This window comes from Spea bombifrons, chromosome 6 (assembly GCF_027358695.1).
Source record: "Spea bombifrons isolate aSpeBom1 chromosome 6, aSpeBom1.2.pri, whole genome shotgun sequence".
NCBI classification, from domain to species: domain Eukaryota; kingdom Metazoa; phylum Chordata; class Amphibia; order Anura; family Pelobatidae; genus Spea; species Spea bombifrons.
Window position 1 is genome coordinate 40,246,879 of NC_071092.1, and position 19,763 is coordinate 40,266,641.

General features: G+C 39.5%; 1 protein-coding gene across 1 annotated transcript in view; it reads left to right on the plus strand.

Annotated features, from left to right (window-relative positions):
* The window catches only part of FAF1 (Fas associated factor 1), a 99,531-nt gene that overhangs the window by 66,100 nt on the left and 13,668 nt on the right, over positions 1-19,763 (plus strand). The window contains exons 14-17 of the mRNA XM_053469842.1: positions 7,193-7,329; positions 8,906-8,994; positions 18,659-18,739; positions 18,847-18,924. Of these exons, the coding sequence (XP_053325817.1) occupies positions 7,193-7,329; positions 8,906-8,994; positions 18,659-18,739; positions 18,847-18,924 (385 nt within the window). The remainder of the gene's footprint in view (positions 1-7,192; positions 7,330-8,905; positions 8,995-18,658; positions 18,740-18,846; positions 18,925-19,763) is intronic.

The window sequence follows — 19,763 nt, forward strand, 5'->3', positions numbered from 1 at the left end:
TCTGATAAGTCTGCTCCTGTGTGCTCCTTGTCCCTCTCTCCCTCCTCTTCTTAGAGTAATTAGCCATGTTCACAGGTGCTGACCCTTGCTGCTAACCTCTTTAACTGTTCTCCAATCGAGTGAAGATTCCCTGACCATGTCCTCACAGCTCCGTCTTCTGCTTCTATACCCCAGGTGTGTCTCCGGAGAGCTTTCTTCTTATCTGCTTCCCACAGAGGGAACATATTGGAGATATTAAATCCAATATGCTTTATCCAACCTGTTCACACCCAACAGGATAAAAGGACACGCTTGTCTTGCAAGGGATCCATAATCTCTTTGTAACGCATTATGATGGATAAATGGCTAGTTAGAGACGGAACTTATCTCCAGGGAAGTATTAGAAAGAAGGGATGGATCCGAGTTCCAATGTATTGCCTGTGCTGTACCATATAAAAACTAGTGCAGGTTGAGTCGTTGGTCTTTGGCCTGATGGGTTAAAATTCCGATTGTAGCATGTTTTGTCATAGAGAATAAATTAGCAGAGTACAAAAATGCACCGGCCTCTGGGCCTTGGAAACTCCACACTTGATCTACACCGTCTGACCCTAAACATTGCTAGTCATCACCGTATTGGAGACTTTTAAGAAGTGCCATCTTCTTCCCTATTGGTAACTAAAGGTTGTCCATTTCGAGGTTTTGGATTTGTTTTTGTTCTTGTAAAGCACTCTGAACATTCCAGAACTGGGCCTAATAAAATTGGACCATTCTCAATCTGAAGCTCAAATCAACAGCGCCACGTATTATCCCCTTCAGGAAATGTCCCACTATAAAAGTCTTCTCTACGATTTAGGATCCCCTTTTTTCCCCAGACCTTTATTATTATTATAGCTTATTTATAAAGCGGTATATTTCGCAGGGTTATACAGCGGGGACTGAGCGAGCCTTTATCATCTGCCCGGGCACTTATTATTATTGTTATTCTCCTGGAATCGAAGGCCAGCTGTGCAGGAACTCTGCAAGAGAAGCCGAAGATACTCCTTTTGCATGATTTATCCCAGTCATAGTCTCTCTTTCTGCTGGGCTTTTGATTATAGTGTCCGTCTTCACTGAACGTCAAGATCAATTTGCAGCCTGGTTTAACTCGAGGTTTGCATTCCGCCAGAAGCGATTGTTCGTCCGCACAATGCCGTGTGTTCCTGTAACTTCAGACGCTTTCAGAAGGATCATGACTAGGGCAGCATCTAATGACTTTATTAGTGTTGAGTTTCAGAATGGCTCAGTAATTGTTCACATCTCTTTGTTAACTGGCCATAATTACTGCACAGCATTGTCCGGGGCTGCACTTGTGAATACTTCTCTTAATCGCACCCAAAAAAAAAAAAAAGGATAAGAGGTGAAAGTCTCTGAAAACAATATACAAGCTGGGCTGGATATGCTCTGGGGTTTAACTGTTTAAAATACCTTTCTTGGCCTGTCACAAAAACAGGTAAACTAACCTTCTCAGGAAACTCTTGATAGGATAAGAACGTGTGACCGGCTTAGCGAGCCCTCAAGGGTTCGGTTTTCTCTTAATGATAGGTTTGCTGCAGTTTCCCAGTCCGCTCGTAAATGAGTTAAACAGGCACCAGGAAGATTCTCCTTTCACAAGCTGATAATCCGATTTCTGAATGGCATTGGTACAGTACAAAAAGAAGATACCGGTTTGGAATCTTGTTCCTGTCCAGGTGAACAGCTGTCGGCTCGTGGGAATCTCAAGAGGGAGGCAATTATGTGGCTAAGAAGTTTGTTCTTTTTTGTAGTATATTTTACAGTTGTTAATAACAGTTCTATTTTTTTTTTCTTCTCATGCTGCTGAAAATGCCATCATTTTCTGTGTGTTATTTATTTCTGTCCAGGAGGGTTCATGGCACTTATATGTTGTACCCAAGAAGCTGCGCCTATTACCTTAACGCTAGCAATCACTTGTGCCTTAGTGTAAGCTTGCGAGCCGGGCTCTCTCCACCTAATGTATTGCTTTGTCTTAGTCTGTCAATTCTCATTTTGTCATACCCCTTGAATATATGTATTGTATTAAGTGCTGCATAAACTGATTGTGTGGAGACAGTTTCGAAGCTGTTTGTTCAGTGATGAATTACGAAGCGTGATACCTTGAGTTACCAGACTTCTCCTGGAGCCGGGCGAGTCGGCTTTGGCACAACAGTACGACACCCCCAAAGCACTCGCTGCATCATATGAATGATAAAATTGTCCATGGTTATTCAGTTGTTCAGACACATACAACTCTGCATACAGATTCAAAAAGCATTATTCATCCATTTGCAGCATTGATACTGGACCTCGTTGTGAATACAAAGTTAAGCTCTATCATAGGACTAACTCGCCAAGCTCCGCAGGTATACAGAGATTGCATGAACGAAGAAGAAAAAAAAAGGCCAAAACTAGTTGGTTAAATACACATATTTAGCTGAAACAAAAGTGTCTGAGTAACTTTGATGCAAGGAATTCTGGGATTTGTAGTTCAATAACATCTGGAGTTTCAGATTTGACTACCAGCCTCTTCAGACATATATCAGTTCACCTCTTATATTGTTTTCTACATTTGCTCCAAATTTAACACATACACACTAAATGTATATAATACCAACTCATCCCCTCCACAAGGCTTCCCCGATGCGGCTCAACTACTAATAGACAACCTGGAATAAAGACTCCACTGATGGATCCTGCTAGGAGAGGAGATATGGGTCCTTGTTTATTAGTTTCCCTAAAGAACTCTTTATCTTCTGGTGATTGCAAAGTAAGAAAATGTATACATGTATGGGTGAAGCATATGGCTACCCTGAATCTAAGACAAGAAAAAAGAACAAATCTAAGTTTTATATATATATATATTTATAGTAGGGCAGATGTTGATGGTTCTTTTCTGCAGTCAAGATCTGTGTTTGTCAGTCGGTATAAATGCATAATATTTTAAAAATAGATTTAATTTCAATTCACACGTTTTAACCTACTATAATGCTTCCATTACAAAGTGTCTTTTAAATGACTATCCTAGTTCAGACAGGTCCATTCTTACAATATGAACTATTAGTGTAATAAGTGATGGTTACAGTACGTAACGGCTAGTTTAGTGAACCTGTTTTGAGGCAGGGCCGTCTATTTACGACTCCTTCGTGGTTTGTGTTTGGGGGTTTGAGTCTGTTGGCACGCTGTTCTCAGGCTTTGGCCTATTGTTGGTGTAGTGCACTTGAATTCCTGTTAAGTGTTGTACTTGTGAAGCCGTCTCCATAATGGCCCTAGTGGATTCAATTTCCCTCTGTCAGGATTGAGAGCACTTGATGTTTGGTGAAAAAGGCAAACTGCTTGTCTTAAGCTTTGCCTCTTCACAGAAACTCAACATTTTAATATTTCTGCAGCGAGAGCTTCCTTCGGTTCGCTCTTTTTGACCCCAGCACCCTCCAGTAATTTGTTAAGAATCCGTCTGCTGATCCTTCTCATGTCCCACACGCGGCTCAGCAAGACGATTAGGGAGATTTTCCGCCCTTGACATCAACCAGATGTAGGAAATTAATTTTACTTAATACTGCTTCAAGTACAAATGCTCCTTAGACGCCTGGACAAGTGGAAGAACTGCCGGAGTAGACAGCTGGGGCTGGAGTCAAAATAGTGCATTGAAAACCGCATGTTAAAGGGAAAAAGTGCGCAAAAGATCACATCTGTGGCTTAGGTAGCTTTATAGGGGTAGTCCCAGTGCAGGAAAAAAATCTTCTTTTTTACATTTTGATACCATATAGAAACATAGAATCTGCTAAAAGATAAGAACCATTCATTCTGGCCATTTTCCATAATCAGTGCCATATGTCTATTCCATGCCTATTTAAATTCCCTCGATGTATTACCCTCAACCCACTGAAATTGTGGTGAATTGGATCCTGTGCGATCATCTAGATCTTGTAGATTGTAAGATTATTTGATCGGGGGCCCCCCCTTACGTCTGAAGATGAAATCATGTTATGCTCTGTTTACCCGCTGTACAGTGCTGCGGAGTAGGATGGCGCTATATAAAACAATAAATAATAACCCGTTGATTCCTTTTTATGATAGGTCTGTTACTAAAGTAGGGTTAGTATGCTTTGCAAATAATCCCTGAAGATTGTTTCTTATTTAACTAAAGTAATCTTTCAAATGAGTAAAAATTGTGTTTGTGCAACATAATCAGTTAGTTATTTGAACAGATTTATTAGGTTTTTTACATACATCCGATGAGTATGGTAGAGTGAGAATTTGGTAATCTCTGAGAAAGATCCACAGAATGCAGGTTTTCACCCAATTGTGTATCTCAGTAAGTCATCGAATATTATCCAAATATCATTGAATGGGCTTGACTAAGGATGCTTAGCAAGGCATGGTTTAGCAGCAATGGGAGCATTGCAACCCAGATCCAGCCTGGACCAGAACCAGTGAGACTTATTCCGTGTCCTTGTCGCCTCCTCTGGATGCCCTTGGGGGGACCTCTTTCTGCTATGGGACTCGTCCGGTTCCTACACCTCTACTTGCAAATAACTCTGAGATATCTGAAGTATTTTCAGAGAATAATGCCAGACATTATAAATTATTTGGTGCTCAGATTTATGCAAATTAATTAGATTCTGGCCTCTTCTTCAAGTCAGTTTTGAAATCACCCTTACATTTTGTTTCCTGAAATATAGGGGAATGAATATGAATATATATATATATATATATATATATATATATATATATATATATATATATATATATATATATATAATGATTTATGTGCATGCATTTATTATACAGTTGTAGGCTTGGTGAATATGCAAAGTGCAATAAAGGTTTAATTTTTTTTAAAATTTTATATCTGTTCTTGTATGTGGTTTAAAGTTCTGTACTAATCAGCTCTTCGTTTGTGAAATGTCTTTTCTTGTTGTTGGTCCATTACATTTTCGGTTTCAGGGACTACAAAGGTCCGCTCGCGGTAATGAGGGTGACTGTTTTCTAACAGAAGCATTTACAGAAATCCTCGACATTGGTTTTCGCAACATTTTTGCAACTGTCAATTAAAATACAAACTGAGAAAGCTGAAAACCTTTTGTAAAAATGCCTGCGTTGTTTCTTTATCCAACTAAATATTTGTATAATTGAGATAGAACCAAGGATGGCGGGGTGCCTGTTGCCCTGTGTTAGCCACAATTCACCTCCCTCCATACATAGGAGGAGACCTGGATAATCCACATTCCGAGCTGTGAATAGGAGCCCTGTTCCATGCCGCGACATCTGGCTCTTTTGATCAGCTCTGCAGGCCGCTATTTTGGCCCAATGCTGGCTGGACTTTGCCCCATGTTAACGCAAGCGATCGCTCTTGAGCTTGTCCCAATGGTCAATCTACCATATTGAGCCAGAGCATTCTGTCCTTAGATTATGTCCTGGCTGCCACCTGTCTCTGCTTTAGCCTCCAGGTGCCATCACCCAACGGGAGTTTCAAGCTGGTACATTAAGTAGGAAGAGACAAAAAAAAATCTTATAGGTTCAAAATACCAAGCTCTTCACAATATTTATAATAATAATAATAATTTATCTATTTATAATAATTTTTTATTTTTTTCTAACATGCAGGTGATAAAATATAAATACCTTTATTTCAGTCCTTGCTAAAAATAAAAAAAATATATATTCTTAATCTATTGACGAATTGTTCCTTAAAAAAAAAAAAAAACTTTTTTAAAATATATGCAGATTTTTGCAGCAGTGTATAAAACTACCCCAGATGAGTGGAAAACTCGTTTATTTATTGTCTTTTTTTCTTTACCAATGATTAAGGTAATCCACACGGGTTAATAGAATCATATGAATGCCTTATTAGATTGTGTTTATCATTAATTAATCATATCCTCTACTCCACAACTTCTCACATTTTTATTCTCTAACATTAAAAAAAAAACACTCAATTTAAATTGTGTTTCTGGAAAATAATTAAGTATTAATAGACCTCTTTCAGCGGTGAGTTCTCAGAAATTTCCACAGTTTTGCCTTTTCTGACCCATGTTATTAAAACTCTATTATTTTTACAGACTTTATTAAATTGGATCTTATTAAAGCATTCCGTATTTGCATTTGGTCTTTCATAATTCATCATTATTATGACATTTACTTTTACCTTCACATCTGAAAACATATCATAAGCTACCCTTTTCTCTTGAAAGAAATGCTAATTTCAGACAGTCCTCTAATGGAAGAGAAAAGCTATATCAGTTTTTTCATTTATTTCAGATCGTGGTGCGAATACTAATGCCAGACTTTTATATGCTAATATCTAAATGCCTTTTTTGGTTAAAAGCGTGAATTTAATGGAATTACTCATTTTTAATATGTATATTTGTACTTTAAAATTGTGCCACCCTATATAACTTAAAAAGAAATTAAACACGTACGTTTTCATAAACAGTAGGAAAATTCTTTGAGGATATCTTGTATGTTTTTTGTGTTCTGAAAATCTTTAGAAAATAAGTGAATTTAAATATTTCACCTCATTTACTTCAATATGAATTATCAGGGGTCAACCCTTGGTAAGTAACTTCAAGGTGCAATCAAACGTCCAACCTCAGCAATTTAACTTATTTTGGGCCAACTCGGGCCTTTCTGCAGGAAAAAAGTTCAGGTATGAAGAGTTAAGTCCGTAAGGTGAAACGCACCTCGACCCCGTTAAAAATTGACAATTTAGTAAATAAGCTGCCTTTTTAATACAGAATTCAATGAATTTGAAAGCTACACAATCAATGGTGAAAAGGACTATTTTGACACAATAAAGAGCAATGATAAGACCAAGAAAATTAGTTTTCAAAAGAAAAAAAAAAAATAACGCGTGTATATTGTGTATTATTAAGAATTATGGGCGCACAGCCATTAATCTTTAGGATGCCCCATTTACTGCCAATCTGTAGGGTTATGCATAAAAAGGTATATAAAAAATAAAGAAAAAAGGCTGGAAGAATGTATGTATATCCAATGTAGTATATTGAAAAACATCATTTTTTTATGTTTATTGAAAAACATCATTTTTAAGCGCACAAGATGCTTGTCTTGATCTGAATCTCTGCATCATTGACAACCAATTGGGGTTAGGAATAAAATAGAATCCCAGGTCTTTTTTGTTTGTTTGTGAACTTCTCATTGTTTTCTTCTTACCGTGCAGGTTCCTCACGTTGTGCACCCGGCATTTTGGCAGCGTGGTAGCGCAGACTGTCCGCACGCAGAAAACCGACCAGTTTCCACTTTTCCTGATTATCATGGGGAAGAGATCATCCAACGAAGTACTGAACGTAATCCAAGGTACATTGATTCAACTGGGAAAGTAAACCTAATGATTACGGTACATTATCATATGCAATTAGACAAGATCTTTCCACCGCTGGTTCAGCTTTCCGCGTGCCCATGGGTGCTTCAGAAGACAATCGATGTAGAATCTGGCCAAGTTTCTTCATTTCTTTTCCTTGCTGTCCCTCTTGTATAGTCCCTGATAGATGTTTAATTTTCATATTTGTCTTTAAATAATCCCAAATTGCATAAAATGCAAAGATAATAGTGTGTGTGTGTATATATATATATATATATATATATATAAAAGCATATTTATGATACGTTTATGAACCCCTAAGCAGGAATGTGGGGTTCAATCTTTGTAGTTTGAACAGCAGATGGTAATTGCCTTCAAATAGCAGTCCCTAGCAGAGTGACTTTAGTCCATTCACAGCAAGCAACGCTTAAACCTGGGAAACACAATTTTGGTAGGAATGCAACAATTTAGGCAAACTGGTTTCAGGTGTGCAGCATTTCACGGCTTTAATGGGATTTGATGGTTGAATTTTGGATCAAAGTGTGATGTTGCAGACCCATGTTGGGACACATTTTTACCATTTACAAAAAACATAGCAACTACCCACAAAGGTCATAATTAACTCGCTCACTCGCTCACTCACTCGTTCACCCAAATTCTGAAGACGGCAGGATGCTGGCACCCAGGGGATAAGTGTTAAAACGGATTTCATACTGTTTTAATAGATTTTAGAAGGGAATATTTTCTTAAAAGAAAAAATATCACTAAAACAATTGACCTTAGTCCAAAAAAAAACAAAACTGTTTTTGTTATCCTTGTATGGCAGTTTTTACATATTTCTAATAATGATCATCTTTCTATCGTTGGAAAACATGTGACATGTAGCGGTGGGTTAAGCATGTCTAATTATACTCAATGTCTGGTTTCTACACCAGCTATAATATGTTTCAAACATCGTAATAATACAAACTGAGCAATTAATCAGTAAAAGGAAGGAAAGTATTTTGTGCTTGGATAAAAGTTTATAGCATAAGAAATACATCAGTCTATTCACTAAAGGGAGAGTTGTGTTTCAGCTCCTTGACTTCACTATACATTATGAAGGGCCAAGACAAATTCGAGCTGCAGAACTTGGTCCTGTATAATGTATAGTTAAGTCAGTGAGATTTTTTTCAATGTCTCCTTATTCAGCGAATAAATCATATACCCGATATCTTTTTATACTAGTAATTGTATTTGTTTGCCACCCAGCCACCTTCTAATCTGCTATTTTATATCTACGTGTCGGCTTTGCTGTATAACGAGAACGGCAGAATACTTTCTCAGCAATTATCTCCCGTATAATCTTCTAAACAGGAGCTGCTGTTATATATTTCTTTCTATATATATACAGTTCCTCCGCCATTTACTAGAGTTACGCAGTGAGAATGTCAGCCTGGAGTGTCTCATCAAGTTGGTCAATTAAAACCTTTTCTAATTGGGTTTCATATTTTTAATCTGCCGTGTTTCTAAAACTTGCCCGCCGCTAATTCCTCTCTGATTGACTCGCCTCCGCACTTATCTCGTTGCCAGGGAACACATCCGTGGACGAGCTCATCATGAGACTGATTTCAGCGATGGAAATATTCTCTGCTCAGCAGCAGGAAGACATTAAGGATGAGGTAAGGCTCGCCACCTGCCGCGGCGCACCTGCCCACGCCGGGGAGATTGGCCGCTAAGGGTACGTTGGTTTATGGTGTAGGTTTCACTCTATACAGTCAACACCGGTATCAGGGCCTGAACCCAACTAAACCGGTGGACAGGCTGCCCATCCACATTCTCATAGGGCATTTAGGTAGATCCTACAGCCTTTGCAGCTCCTCCTGATTTTGATGAACTAACCCAAGCGTCGGTCGTGTCGCCAAGAGCTGTATTCCTCTGCTCCGAAGCTACAGGTCGGTTAGCTCTATATTAATACATAGAAGAAGGCTAGAACCTTTATGACTAGTATAAGAAGTAAAAGAATTTATTCTGGAGCAAACAAGAACCCTCCCAGGACAGAAACGTGCTAGAAGTTTGGTTTCTTTTTTCTGCCCAGGACAGTAGAAGTCATCTGTCCCCTTTTGTCCCTAAATGCACCTTTACCAAAGAGTTGCTTTTTGTGATTTAAAGGCTGTAGGTGCTAGAGGTTGCAATGTATAATGTGGCAGGTTTCACATTGATCGGTGACCCACTTTATAAATACAGATCGACAATTATGCTGAAAAGATCACGGACAGTCTGTGATTACAGTGACTTCATTTGAAACTAATAGTCCGTCGCGTGCCGCAACTAAGAAAATACCACTGTGTGTGTCTTTTTTTTTTTTTACTTAATGTGGAGGTAAACTTGTCATCTGTGTGTGTGTGTGTATATATATATATATATATATATATATATGTATATGTATGTGTGTGTGTGTATATATATATATATATATATATATGTATGTGTATGTGTATGTGTGTGTGTGTGTGTGTGTGTAAATATATATATAATCTATCGTAAGGCTCCTGTGGGTGTTGCACCCCACTCCCTGTCATTCCAGAAAGAATCAGCAGGGTTAAACCAGGTTGAAATCCATTGATTCTTGGGACAATCTGGTAATGGTACCTGGCGTGTGTTCCGACCTGTATGCATTGTGAACCATAAGAAAATGTGTGCGTTGTTTAAAAAAAATAATAAACCTTATAGGCACAGGTGTCTCATTCTGTCCATATTCTTTCCAGCTTTCATAAAATACAAAAGGTTCTGGGGTGATCGTATACATATAAAGGCCAGCGGGTGCGGGTGACGGTAGCACGTTTTAGATAAGTAATAGATGAGATGGGCTACTTGGTTCTCATGCCTCATCAAAGCCTTTAGTTATAACCTCACGTTTCTATTAAAACCATTAGCGTTGAAATGCTGCTTATTTTTTTCCCTTTATTGAAGTTCAGCGCCATGAGAAAAATCAATATTTTTCTTTTTGTGGCTTAGCGTTCTAACACATGGAAGTTTCTTAGAAATCCCATCGTTGTCAGTCCTTTTGTTAACGTCCTGCCTGTTCTTTGGAAGATCAAAATGTATCCAAACGCAAGTCCCTTTCAAGCCCGACAATGGCCAGCAGGATACAGGCTGGCTTCTGTTGCCGTTTTCTTTATAGTTACATGTAGTTCATAAAAAACCACAAGACGATAAACACCGTTTCTTTGTACGGTAATAAAACAGTTTATTTTTCTAGTGTTTACAGAGCTTTCGAAAGATTTTACTGTGAACTGACAATACTTCCCGCAACCCGCATTAAGAATATTTTGTAATGAACAAATATGTGCTTTTGGCTTGGAGTAAATCTTGCTTAATAATTCCGGAAATTAAATTGGGTGTCAGAGAGCAGCAACAAGGACCAGTAAATAAGTATTTTTTAAGTCTTTTGGGGACTATGTATGTCTTTGAAGGCAAACTAGCAGTGGAAAAAGCAAGGAGGGTCACAGTAACAAGAAGAGGGATCTTACAGATCTCTGGACCTCACCTGGAGATCCCATCCAGATATTGACATTCTAGAGTTCAGAGACAGGCTACTAAAAATGGTCAATGGCTTGCAGGATAAAAATGATAAGGAAACGCTAAGGGATCTCGATATGAATAGCATGGAGGAAAGAGGGGATGTGATAGAAATGTTTAAAGTACAGGAGGTGACTTTGTTTCAGAGGAGGAGAAATGTTGGAAGGTTTAGATGTAATGTAAGGATGTTTTACTTTACCGAGGGGGGGGGTAGATAGATTGAACAGCCACTAAGAGGTTAAGGTAAGGGAATTTAAACATGCATGTGCTGCAGGCATCTCGAAGATGAGACCAAGGACTTTAAAGTAGAAAAAGTGGACTGAGTCGGCCAAATGATTTGTTTCTGCCGTGAAATTCTATGTTTTTGAGCCTTGGTTTCTCCTGTGTTGCTCTGAGACATGTGTTATTACATGTGTTTGCTCTGGGACGTGTGATATGTGTTTATTTAGCGTATAAGATGAAGCTCCATAGAAAAACCTACAAATTTGCATCGAAGTTAAATCTTCCCGGCATTTCTCCGCCACAGTTGGCTGCAAACCCTGCTGCTGACGGATGGGTTTAGCCTGGAATAACAGAATTGAGTAACACTTGAGATTGTGACATTTTTACCCGACGAGACCTCGAGCACTAAACACGTACGGTTCGAACGAGCGCACCTGAAGCTTGCCCAAGGAAGCAGTCTGGGAGGATTACAGTAACACTTTGTGACAAGCTTCCCCCGGGTGCGGCGGCCGCGGAGCGACCCGGCCCCTGTGATAAAGCCCTGCCTGCGCATTCTTACGTCTCTCTTTCAAAGCCTGTTATTGCAGCGGGACTGAACGTTACATAAACTTGGCACAGGGAAACTTTCGCAGCCACCTGAGTAACTTCGGCTTCCACCTGTCCCTTTGTTCATTCCATTAACCCTTTCTTGCTGCCATAAGCTGTTCTGTTCGATTCTTTAATCAGCCCGAGTGGATTTTAACCCCTGCTATATTGTCAAACTTCAGTAATTAACGGCAAGAATAGAGGAGAAATATTCAATTCTAGAAACGAGCCGTTCCTCGCTTTTTGGCAAAAAGACCCTTGCCAGGAAAACCCTTTTTTGTTTCTTGCACGTGAAAGTGATACTTCCAACACAAACTCATTTACAGTAAATAAAAGTACGCTAGCATTTGGATTCCGTGTTCTTGTGTGTTGAAGGGTAGCACTTCCGTATATAAGATTAAGAATCTGCCTACAGCCCCGTTAACCCTTGGCGCGATCGAGAGAGACCTATCCAGAAGACTTACTGAAAATACCGGATATTGGATCGCTGTAGGATTTGAAACAAACATGTCTTCCTATATTCTGTTCCGTTATGTGAGATTTGGCGTATCGTGTTATTTTAACTGTAGCGAGACCAAAAAAGTTCCTTTAAATTCCTTAAACACTAATAACATAATTTGTAGTAAAACCTTAAAAACAGGACATAAGAAATCCCCCCCCCCCATTTCCCATATAACCTCCAGGCCGCATGCAAATTGCATAAAATCAGATCCGACCTACCATGGTACCTACAGCTTGGGCATAACTGGCTTTATCTTCATTCTTTATCTATAGGTTCTCGGACACTTAATAATAAATAACCCCTACAAGGTCAATGGGTCATAACCCCAATGGGGTCAAAGTGTTAGTAACCCCTCACTACATGTTTGCTGGATTAATTGGCCAGTTTTTCCCCCCACCTTCACGTTTTAAAGATTTTCCACATTAGTAAATTCCATTTTTCCCCAGCCCTCCTGTAAACGGCAAACTGAACATTAAAATTTCATTAGCCTTAAAGTTCTTCTTTGTTGTCTTAAAGTAATAGGTAGCCTTTTTTTTCTTGTTGTTGTTTATCCCATGCAAAGCGCCATTCAATGAATTGGAAGTGCTCTTTAATTTCTACCACGACTGAACAAGGTGAGAAAATAAGAGGGATTTCAGAGGTCTATAATGTGAAGCCGCGGATCCAGTAAGTTGATGAAAATTGGAGAATTTCACCCTTACAGTTGTTATCCCCTCTGCTAAATGGTGAGCATAAGTCCTGTAAGCCGCGGAGGAAGGCGCCGGGCGCCCGCAGACAGATGGCATTATTATGGGGTTTAGTGCAGAATGGGATTTTCCGTCTGACATTTGTATCGGCTTCTTCCCATGCCTCCACGTAATGCCGCTGCCAACAGCAGAGCTTATTTGTTTGCATTCGCCCGTCTCGTTAAGCGAGAAAGGTTTGAGGATGTAGTGAAATGTTACATTACTATTGTGCGCGGCGGATGAAAAATATATTTACCCCCGTCTGTATGCTTTCGCGCTGACAGTTATTAGAGCTGAAACCTGAAACGTAATATTTTATATTAAATAGAAGGGAGATTAAGTGGAGATCGAAGGCATAACTGTGATATTTAACAAATGTATGCGGCAGCCAGTGCTCCTCCGTGGAAGCGTGATCACCCCGCGAGCTGTTCGCGTCACCTTTAGCAAGAATAACTACAATCAAACAATTCCATGCTAAAAATATGAAACAATAAAGAAAAACGCACAAACAAAACTCTGTGTGTATGTGTGCGTGTGTATATATATATATATATATATATATATATATATATATATACACACAAGCTCTAAGGACTTAATGTATTCTTACCTATTGTACCCCGATCATGTCTTTATGAAGGCATCTGTTAATACTAAAAAGTGAACGCATCATAATAAATGTGGGTTTTTTTTGTTTTTTTTTAGAAGGGCCTTCTTAAAATCACCAGATTTTTCCTAAATAGGCATTTATTTGTACACTTATATCCTGTGGGTGCTCCTATTACCGATTAGGAGCACATGGGACATCACACACACGCACACACGCACACACACACTGAAGTCACATCTACTGTCGTCGCTGCTGTCTTAATGATATATATAATATTTTCATGATATATAATATTTCATTTGCAGTAGTCTCCCTTTTTTTGTTTTCCACACATCGGCTCTTCAGGACTTTTCACAAATTATTTTTAATCTGCAAATTTGAATCCTCTTCATCTGCTGCATCAATCAGTCCTGAGTATTTACCCCAAATATAATATATAGAGAGCAGAGCTCTATTAAAATGATTTCTCGGTCATGGAATGGTGGGGTATATTCCTTACAAATAGACTGGTTGTAATAGTTATTTTTTTTTTACTGGCTCGGAGACCATCCTGGAGACTGAGATAACTGCACCGATTCCGTTAAATTCTCGCAGTAAATAAAACGTTTTGCCGCGGATCAGCGGCAGAACATTGATTTTTTTTTTTCGTCTTTCCATAACTGTAATCAGAAAAGTAGATATTGCATTTTTCGCTAAATGCCAGACAGGGTGGGTGAGGTTCCTATAACATCTTAACAGCCAGAAGGTCACGGATTGAAATCCCTGGGAACCCGCTAAGCCTTTTATCCAGCAGATAAATAAAATGTGCAGCAGTAATAACGGGGAGATGTATTTATTACCGCATAAAGCACTTTGTGATCGAAGGATAAAGGAAGCTGTACGAGTGAAGATATTACTTTTTATTGCCGTTATTATTCTAACTGTGCTGTTTGTTAGAAGTGAATTGTGCTGCGGGACGCGCATGCACGCCCTTTACTGCGTGGGAGAGATCGGCTAAGGGCAGGTGCCGAGGACTGGTTTAAAGAGAGACGCTACGCCATATACGCCTGTTACAGTCCCCACCATACTCTCATAATCTGCCCAAAAGGACACAATACCAGTTTGGTTCCCATACCGCACGATATAACAGTGGGTGTCCTATATATATCTGTGCAGTTGTACAGCGCTACGGAATTTGATGGCGCTATATAAAACAATAAATAATAATTAGGGAAGCTACCCATCTTCAGGGTGGATGGTACTGTGGATAGTAAGCGGGATGCAGTCTGGTACTGAACTCATGTATCTGCCAAGTATCCTGCTTTTGTCTTCAATGTTACACTTTGTCTAGGAGCTCATAGGGATCTATTCACTAAATGGAGAGTACTATGCAGAGTTTGCAGTAGCGTTGTGTTTCAACTCTATTCTATTAATTATGAAAGGCCAACCCCTGTGAGCGTCTGCTGCTGGGGGGACTCGACTAACCCTGTATAGTGGATAGTTAAATCTATGATCTTTCTTCAGTCTCAATCATTAAATTACACATTATGCAGGGCCAGCTGAGCTGTTCTTGCTGGAGGAACCTGCGAGTGTTGCTCCTGATAATAGTAAAGTAAAGAATGTTAAAACCGCAACTCTCGGTTTAGTTAATAGACCCCAGCGTGTTCGTTGGGTATGGGTGTGTTTCTACAGCCCTAAAAGTCACAATAATGTGTATAGAAACAGCATCAAGTGTGTTAGAAATGAAATTGTGTAAATGAGATATATTATTTCTTTTCTTAAACCATAGTTACGTAAATAACCATCAACATTTCAAACGCTTTCTAGAAAGCGCTACCCCCCCAGCCACACTCATAACTAAAGCTACCTAAAGAAACGTGTTGTATCTTTGGCTGCGTATAGACCACTGACATGCTTACAGTTATATCACCAATCTTATACCTACTCATTATATAGTATAGAAGACCGACAGGTCCCAGCAAAATGCCACCTTTATTAGATCACTTGTAACTCTATGACCTCAAAGTACATTTATAAGACTGATCTCCCCCCCTCTCTCACTGTACACATCGAAAGGAATCTTCTTCAGAGGTTTAGCCTCTTTCGTCATGGTTTCTCCATTCTACTTGAACACCCCCCCCCCTTTGGGATTTATTAGGCTAATATTACTGTTGATACTAATTGCAAATACGCAACTATCACCCAGCTAAATTCTAATGACTGCTACTTGGTCCGAATAATTATTCATCGGGTATCCACTGCATGCCTCCTGCTACTGAAGATTAAATGTAAATTTTTGCTATTTACACATGTTCGGGGCCATGAAATATTTAGTATATCCTCGCCGCGGCGCGCAGCCTGTGTTCTGCCCGGTGATGAGCTCCGGTCCCCTTAATTCACCGCAGGCTTGCGCTTTCTCTTACACAAAAGAGGTCAGCGCCGCTGCTTCTCCCCACATCCAGCCGTGCAAGTAATTACCGGCGGTCTCACCTTCCGATTCACGCGCAAGCACCGGAGGAAGAAAGACATTTCTGATAGCGGCAAACTCGGCCGACCTGCCGCCGGCAACTGTTGGCAATGAATACACAATTCCTGGTGTTTGCCGGAGTTTATTGAGAAGAACATTAGGTCGCTTTGTGACATTTTCTAAACAGAGCTCGTAAGCAGCTCCACCGCCGGGCGGTGAATTGTGCGTAGTCCGGCATCTGCCTCCATGTTAACCCCTACAGATCTGGCTATGGTAGCCGTGGGCTGTGCCGTTTCTACCTATTATAGGTCTACCTATTAGTTCGGCTGTGAATACCTAGTTCGGTCCTCGGTCTTGTCTTAGATTCAGGATATGCCACATGCCTATATTTAGCCTCTACCACTTCCCCTGGGAGGCTGTTTCACTTACTTACCACCCTCTCAGTGAAGTCCCTTCATTGTTTAATCCACAGATCCAGTTATACCGTCTATAACTCTCCTGATAAACCAATCAGACTTATACGCTGCTCACTTACTGTATAGATGTTAATAAAACCAGTAAGACGATAATGTACTTTAAAGTACTATTCTTTTTGCTCGAATGCGCGGCCAACCTGTGTGCCCTACATTTGTCCAGAGAAGAGACCTCTATGGTTTTGAAATCTTATGGGATTCTGCAATTTTGTTCAATGTTGCCCCAGTAATATTTCTCACTCTCTGGCTAAAAATTCCATTAACATATTTATCAAATTGCAAATCAAAGTATGTTTCATGGAAAGTTTTTATTTTAAGTGCTTCTCTTTCAGTCCACCATTAATGTACATGAAACAGTATATTCTTATAGGAACATTAATGTGTAAAAAAAAATATATATATTTTTGTAGCAGTATTTAAAAGAAAAAAAATGTTTTAATAGAGGGCCCAATCCCCCCACTATGTAGCAGCTGGGATGCTCAGAATATATAGCGCCCCAGCCAATAGGAAGCCGACCCTATGATAGGAAAGAAATGAATTGATCAATTTGGTGTATTTCTTTAAAAAAAAATCTGAAACCAACCAGAAATATTTTTATCTTAAATGTTCTTTGCATAAACGTGGACTCACACAATGATAAATCGCTTTAAAGTTCTTCTGTTCCGTTGGTCTGGATTCGCAGACTGGTCAGAAATATTTTTGCCGATGCAGAATTGTGGAACTACGAGCCATCGACGACTATGTCCAAGTTTACATACAATAAAAATAAAACCTCTGTACGCCATCGATGTATCTGAAGTCACTGTAAAAAAAATCCATTGGGAAAAAAGCATTGGATCCTATAGTTTGCCTTCTCATCCATACCAATAGGCAACGATAACAAAGATATTCAAGCACGATGTTATATTAGAATTAACGCAGACCCTAAAAGTCTCATTTAGAAACTTTTTTCATCTAAACGCTGGCTCTGCTGTGGCCAATTCTGGCAAATACCCCGGGGATTAGTGTATTTATTTTCATTAATCGTTCCTTTTGTGCGCTGTTATTATATTTCCCGAATTCCTCATTGGTTTATTTTCTTGCGTAGCTGATCGTCTGCCCTGCGCGCTGATCTCCGCTTTCGTTTCTCTTTATTTTTGTTTTTCCTTCATATACTTTTTTTTTTTTTTTAGTGCAAACACAGTAGGTTTATTGTTATTATTTGAATACGCAAAGCCACACGGTCTCATTAAATGGCACTTGAACAAAACTGAAACCCATGTGAGAATATACAGTGTACATCTCTCGCTCGGTTTCGATCATTACCCCCCCTCCTCTCTTTCCCGTTTCAAATTAACTTCATGGGTTTAAAGCCGGGCCCCGCAGCGAGAGTCGTGTAGCAGTTCCGCTGCCTCGCCGAGAGACCACGGATTCCGCGTTTAATTAAAGGGAAAAGCCACAGGACTTTTGCTGCTGTCAGCTCCTGGCGAGGAGTAAGCTGGGATAAACGGATACGATAACAGAGACAACTGCAGCACTATGCAGAGGCCAAATCACTTGTTTAATATCTCGGGAGTGTGTCACCGCGGCCAAGTTTGCCCACAACGTTATTATTTTTTATTTATTATGCCTTTAATAGAAAAATTGCCGTCCCAAAAGGTCCGTGAAAAAGCCACGTATTGTGCACCTATTCTAAATATTCAGTGGGATGATGAGAATTATTGCCGCTTATTATTGGCGCAGCAAATCTTTCAATGTATTTATTTCAAAATAAATGTAATAAATGTGTAAAAACGCGTTAACCTCCCTGTTAGAAGAGTTCCAAAAGAAGTCTTTTTGATCATTGAAAAGTTTAATTCACGGATCCTTAATAGAATTTATAGAAATAGGCGTTGAAGTTCAATTTACAAAATGTATTGCTAGAAATAAAAATCATAGATCAGAACGTTCATATATTTTCTTCCTAAAACACTGGACTGTATGAAGCTACAACGGTATCTGTCCATTCATAACTTGGTGGGCTTTCTACGTCATCAGGCTTAGAAGGTACATTTTTTATACCAGATGTACTAGATACAAGGGCTTTTAACTACAGGAGCCAGAAGAAGGGGTGCAAAATCTCACTTCTTGAGCTACTATAATGTAAAAGTGAATGAGCTGCTCTATTGTGTTTTGTGCGTAAACTCTTCACTCATTCATCCGTCTATACTTTCCCCCTTTAGGATGAACGAGAAGCGAGGGAGAATGTTAAGCGGGAACAAGACGAAGCTTATCGCCTTTCACTAGAAGCTGATCGCGCGAAGGTATGGAGCTTTATTCTCGTGTCCCGACGTAGTGATCCGCAGGTTCAGGGCAAAGCGGCTTAAAAAGTACATTTTAAGTGATAACGTTTATTTTTTTTCTTCCCCAGAGAGAAGCTCAAGAAAGAGAAATTGCTGAACAATACCGATTGGAACAGATCCGAAAAGAACAAGAGGAGGAGAGAGAGGTAGAATCCACCAGTTGACTTTTTATTTTTAATTAAGTCACAGATTGGCAGGCGAGGTTGCAGATCGGTTCTTAATCCTCATTTGAACAGAGTGTCCCCAATATCTGCAATCTGACATTTATTTAAAAAAACCCAACATGAATGTTCATCAGAATATATCGTGTGTTCCTCGAGGACTGTAGTTTGATGTTAACATCCTATTCTGATATTTTAATGTTTCTTTCGTAATCCTATAGTGCTTCTAGATATTTTTGTAGTTCCCATTTATCTATTAATGGGTTAACCGAGTATCTTATGCTGTTGCTTTTATGTATGGAGTTTAACATAGGAACCATTGGCAGCAGATAAAAACCATTTGACCCATTTTCCCTGATGTCGGGTCTTAATCAGTCCTTGATCTTGTTACGGACTGGTCATGATAGCTTTATGCCTGTCCAATGCATGTTTAAATTTCCCCACTGTAATAGCCTCTATCACTTGTGATGGAAGGCTATTCCATGTATCCACCACCATTCTCATTAAAATAGAACTTCCTTACATTAAAGTTTTTGGCTATAAGTAAAGGCAGGGGTATCTTTACTCATTCCAGCTCGGAAGGGTGCAGATACAGGTGGCACGAACATGTAATGAGCATAAATACCTGCTAAGGGTCGCCATTGATCTAAGGACATCCAACTGATGACGGGGCCTATGCTCTTATATCCAAATATATCGCTTTGCACTCTATTTTATATATGTTTTAGTGTATGCAGAGCCGGCCTTAGGCGTTGTGGCGCCCTGTGCGGACTACTCCTCTGGCGCCCCCCTCACTACCCCCCCTCTCTACCCCTTCAAACTAC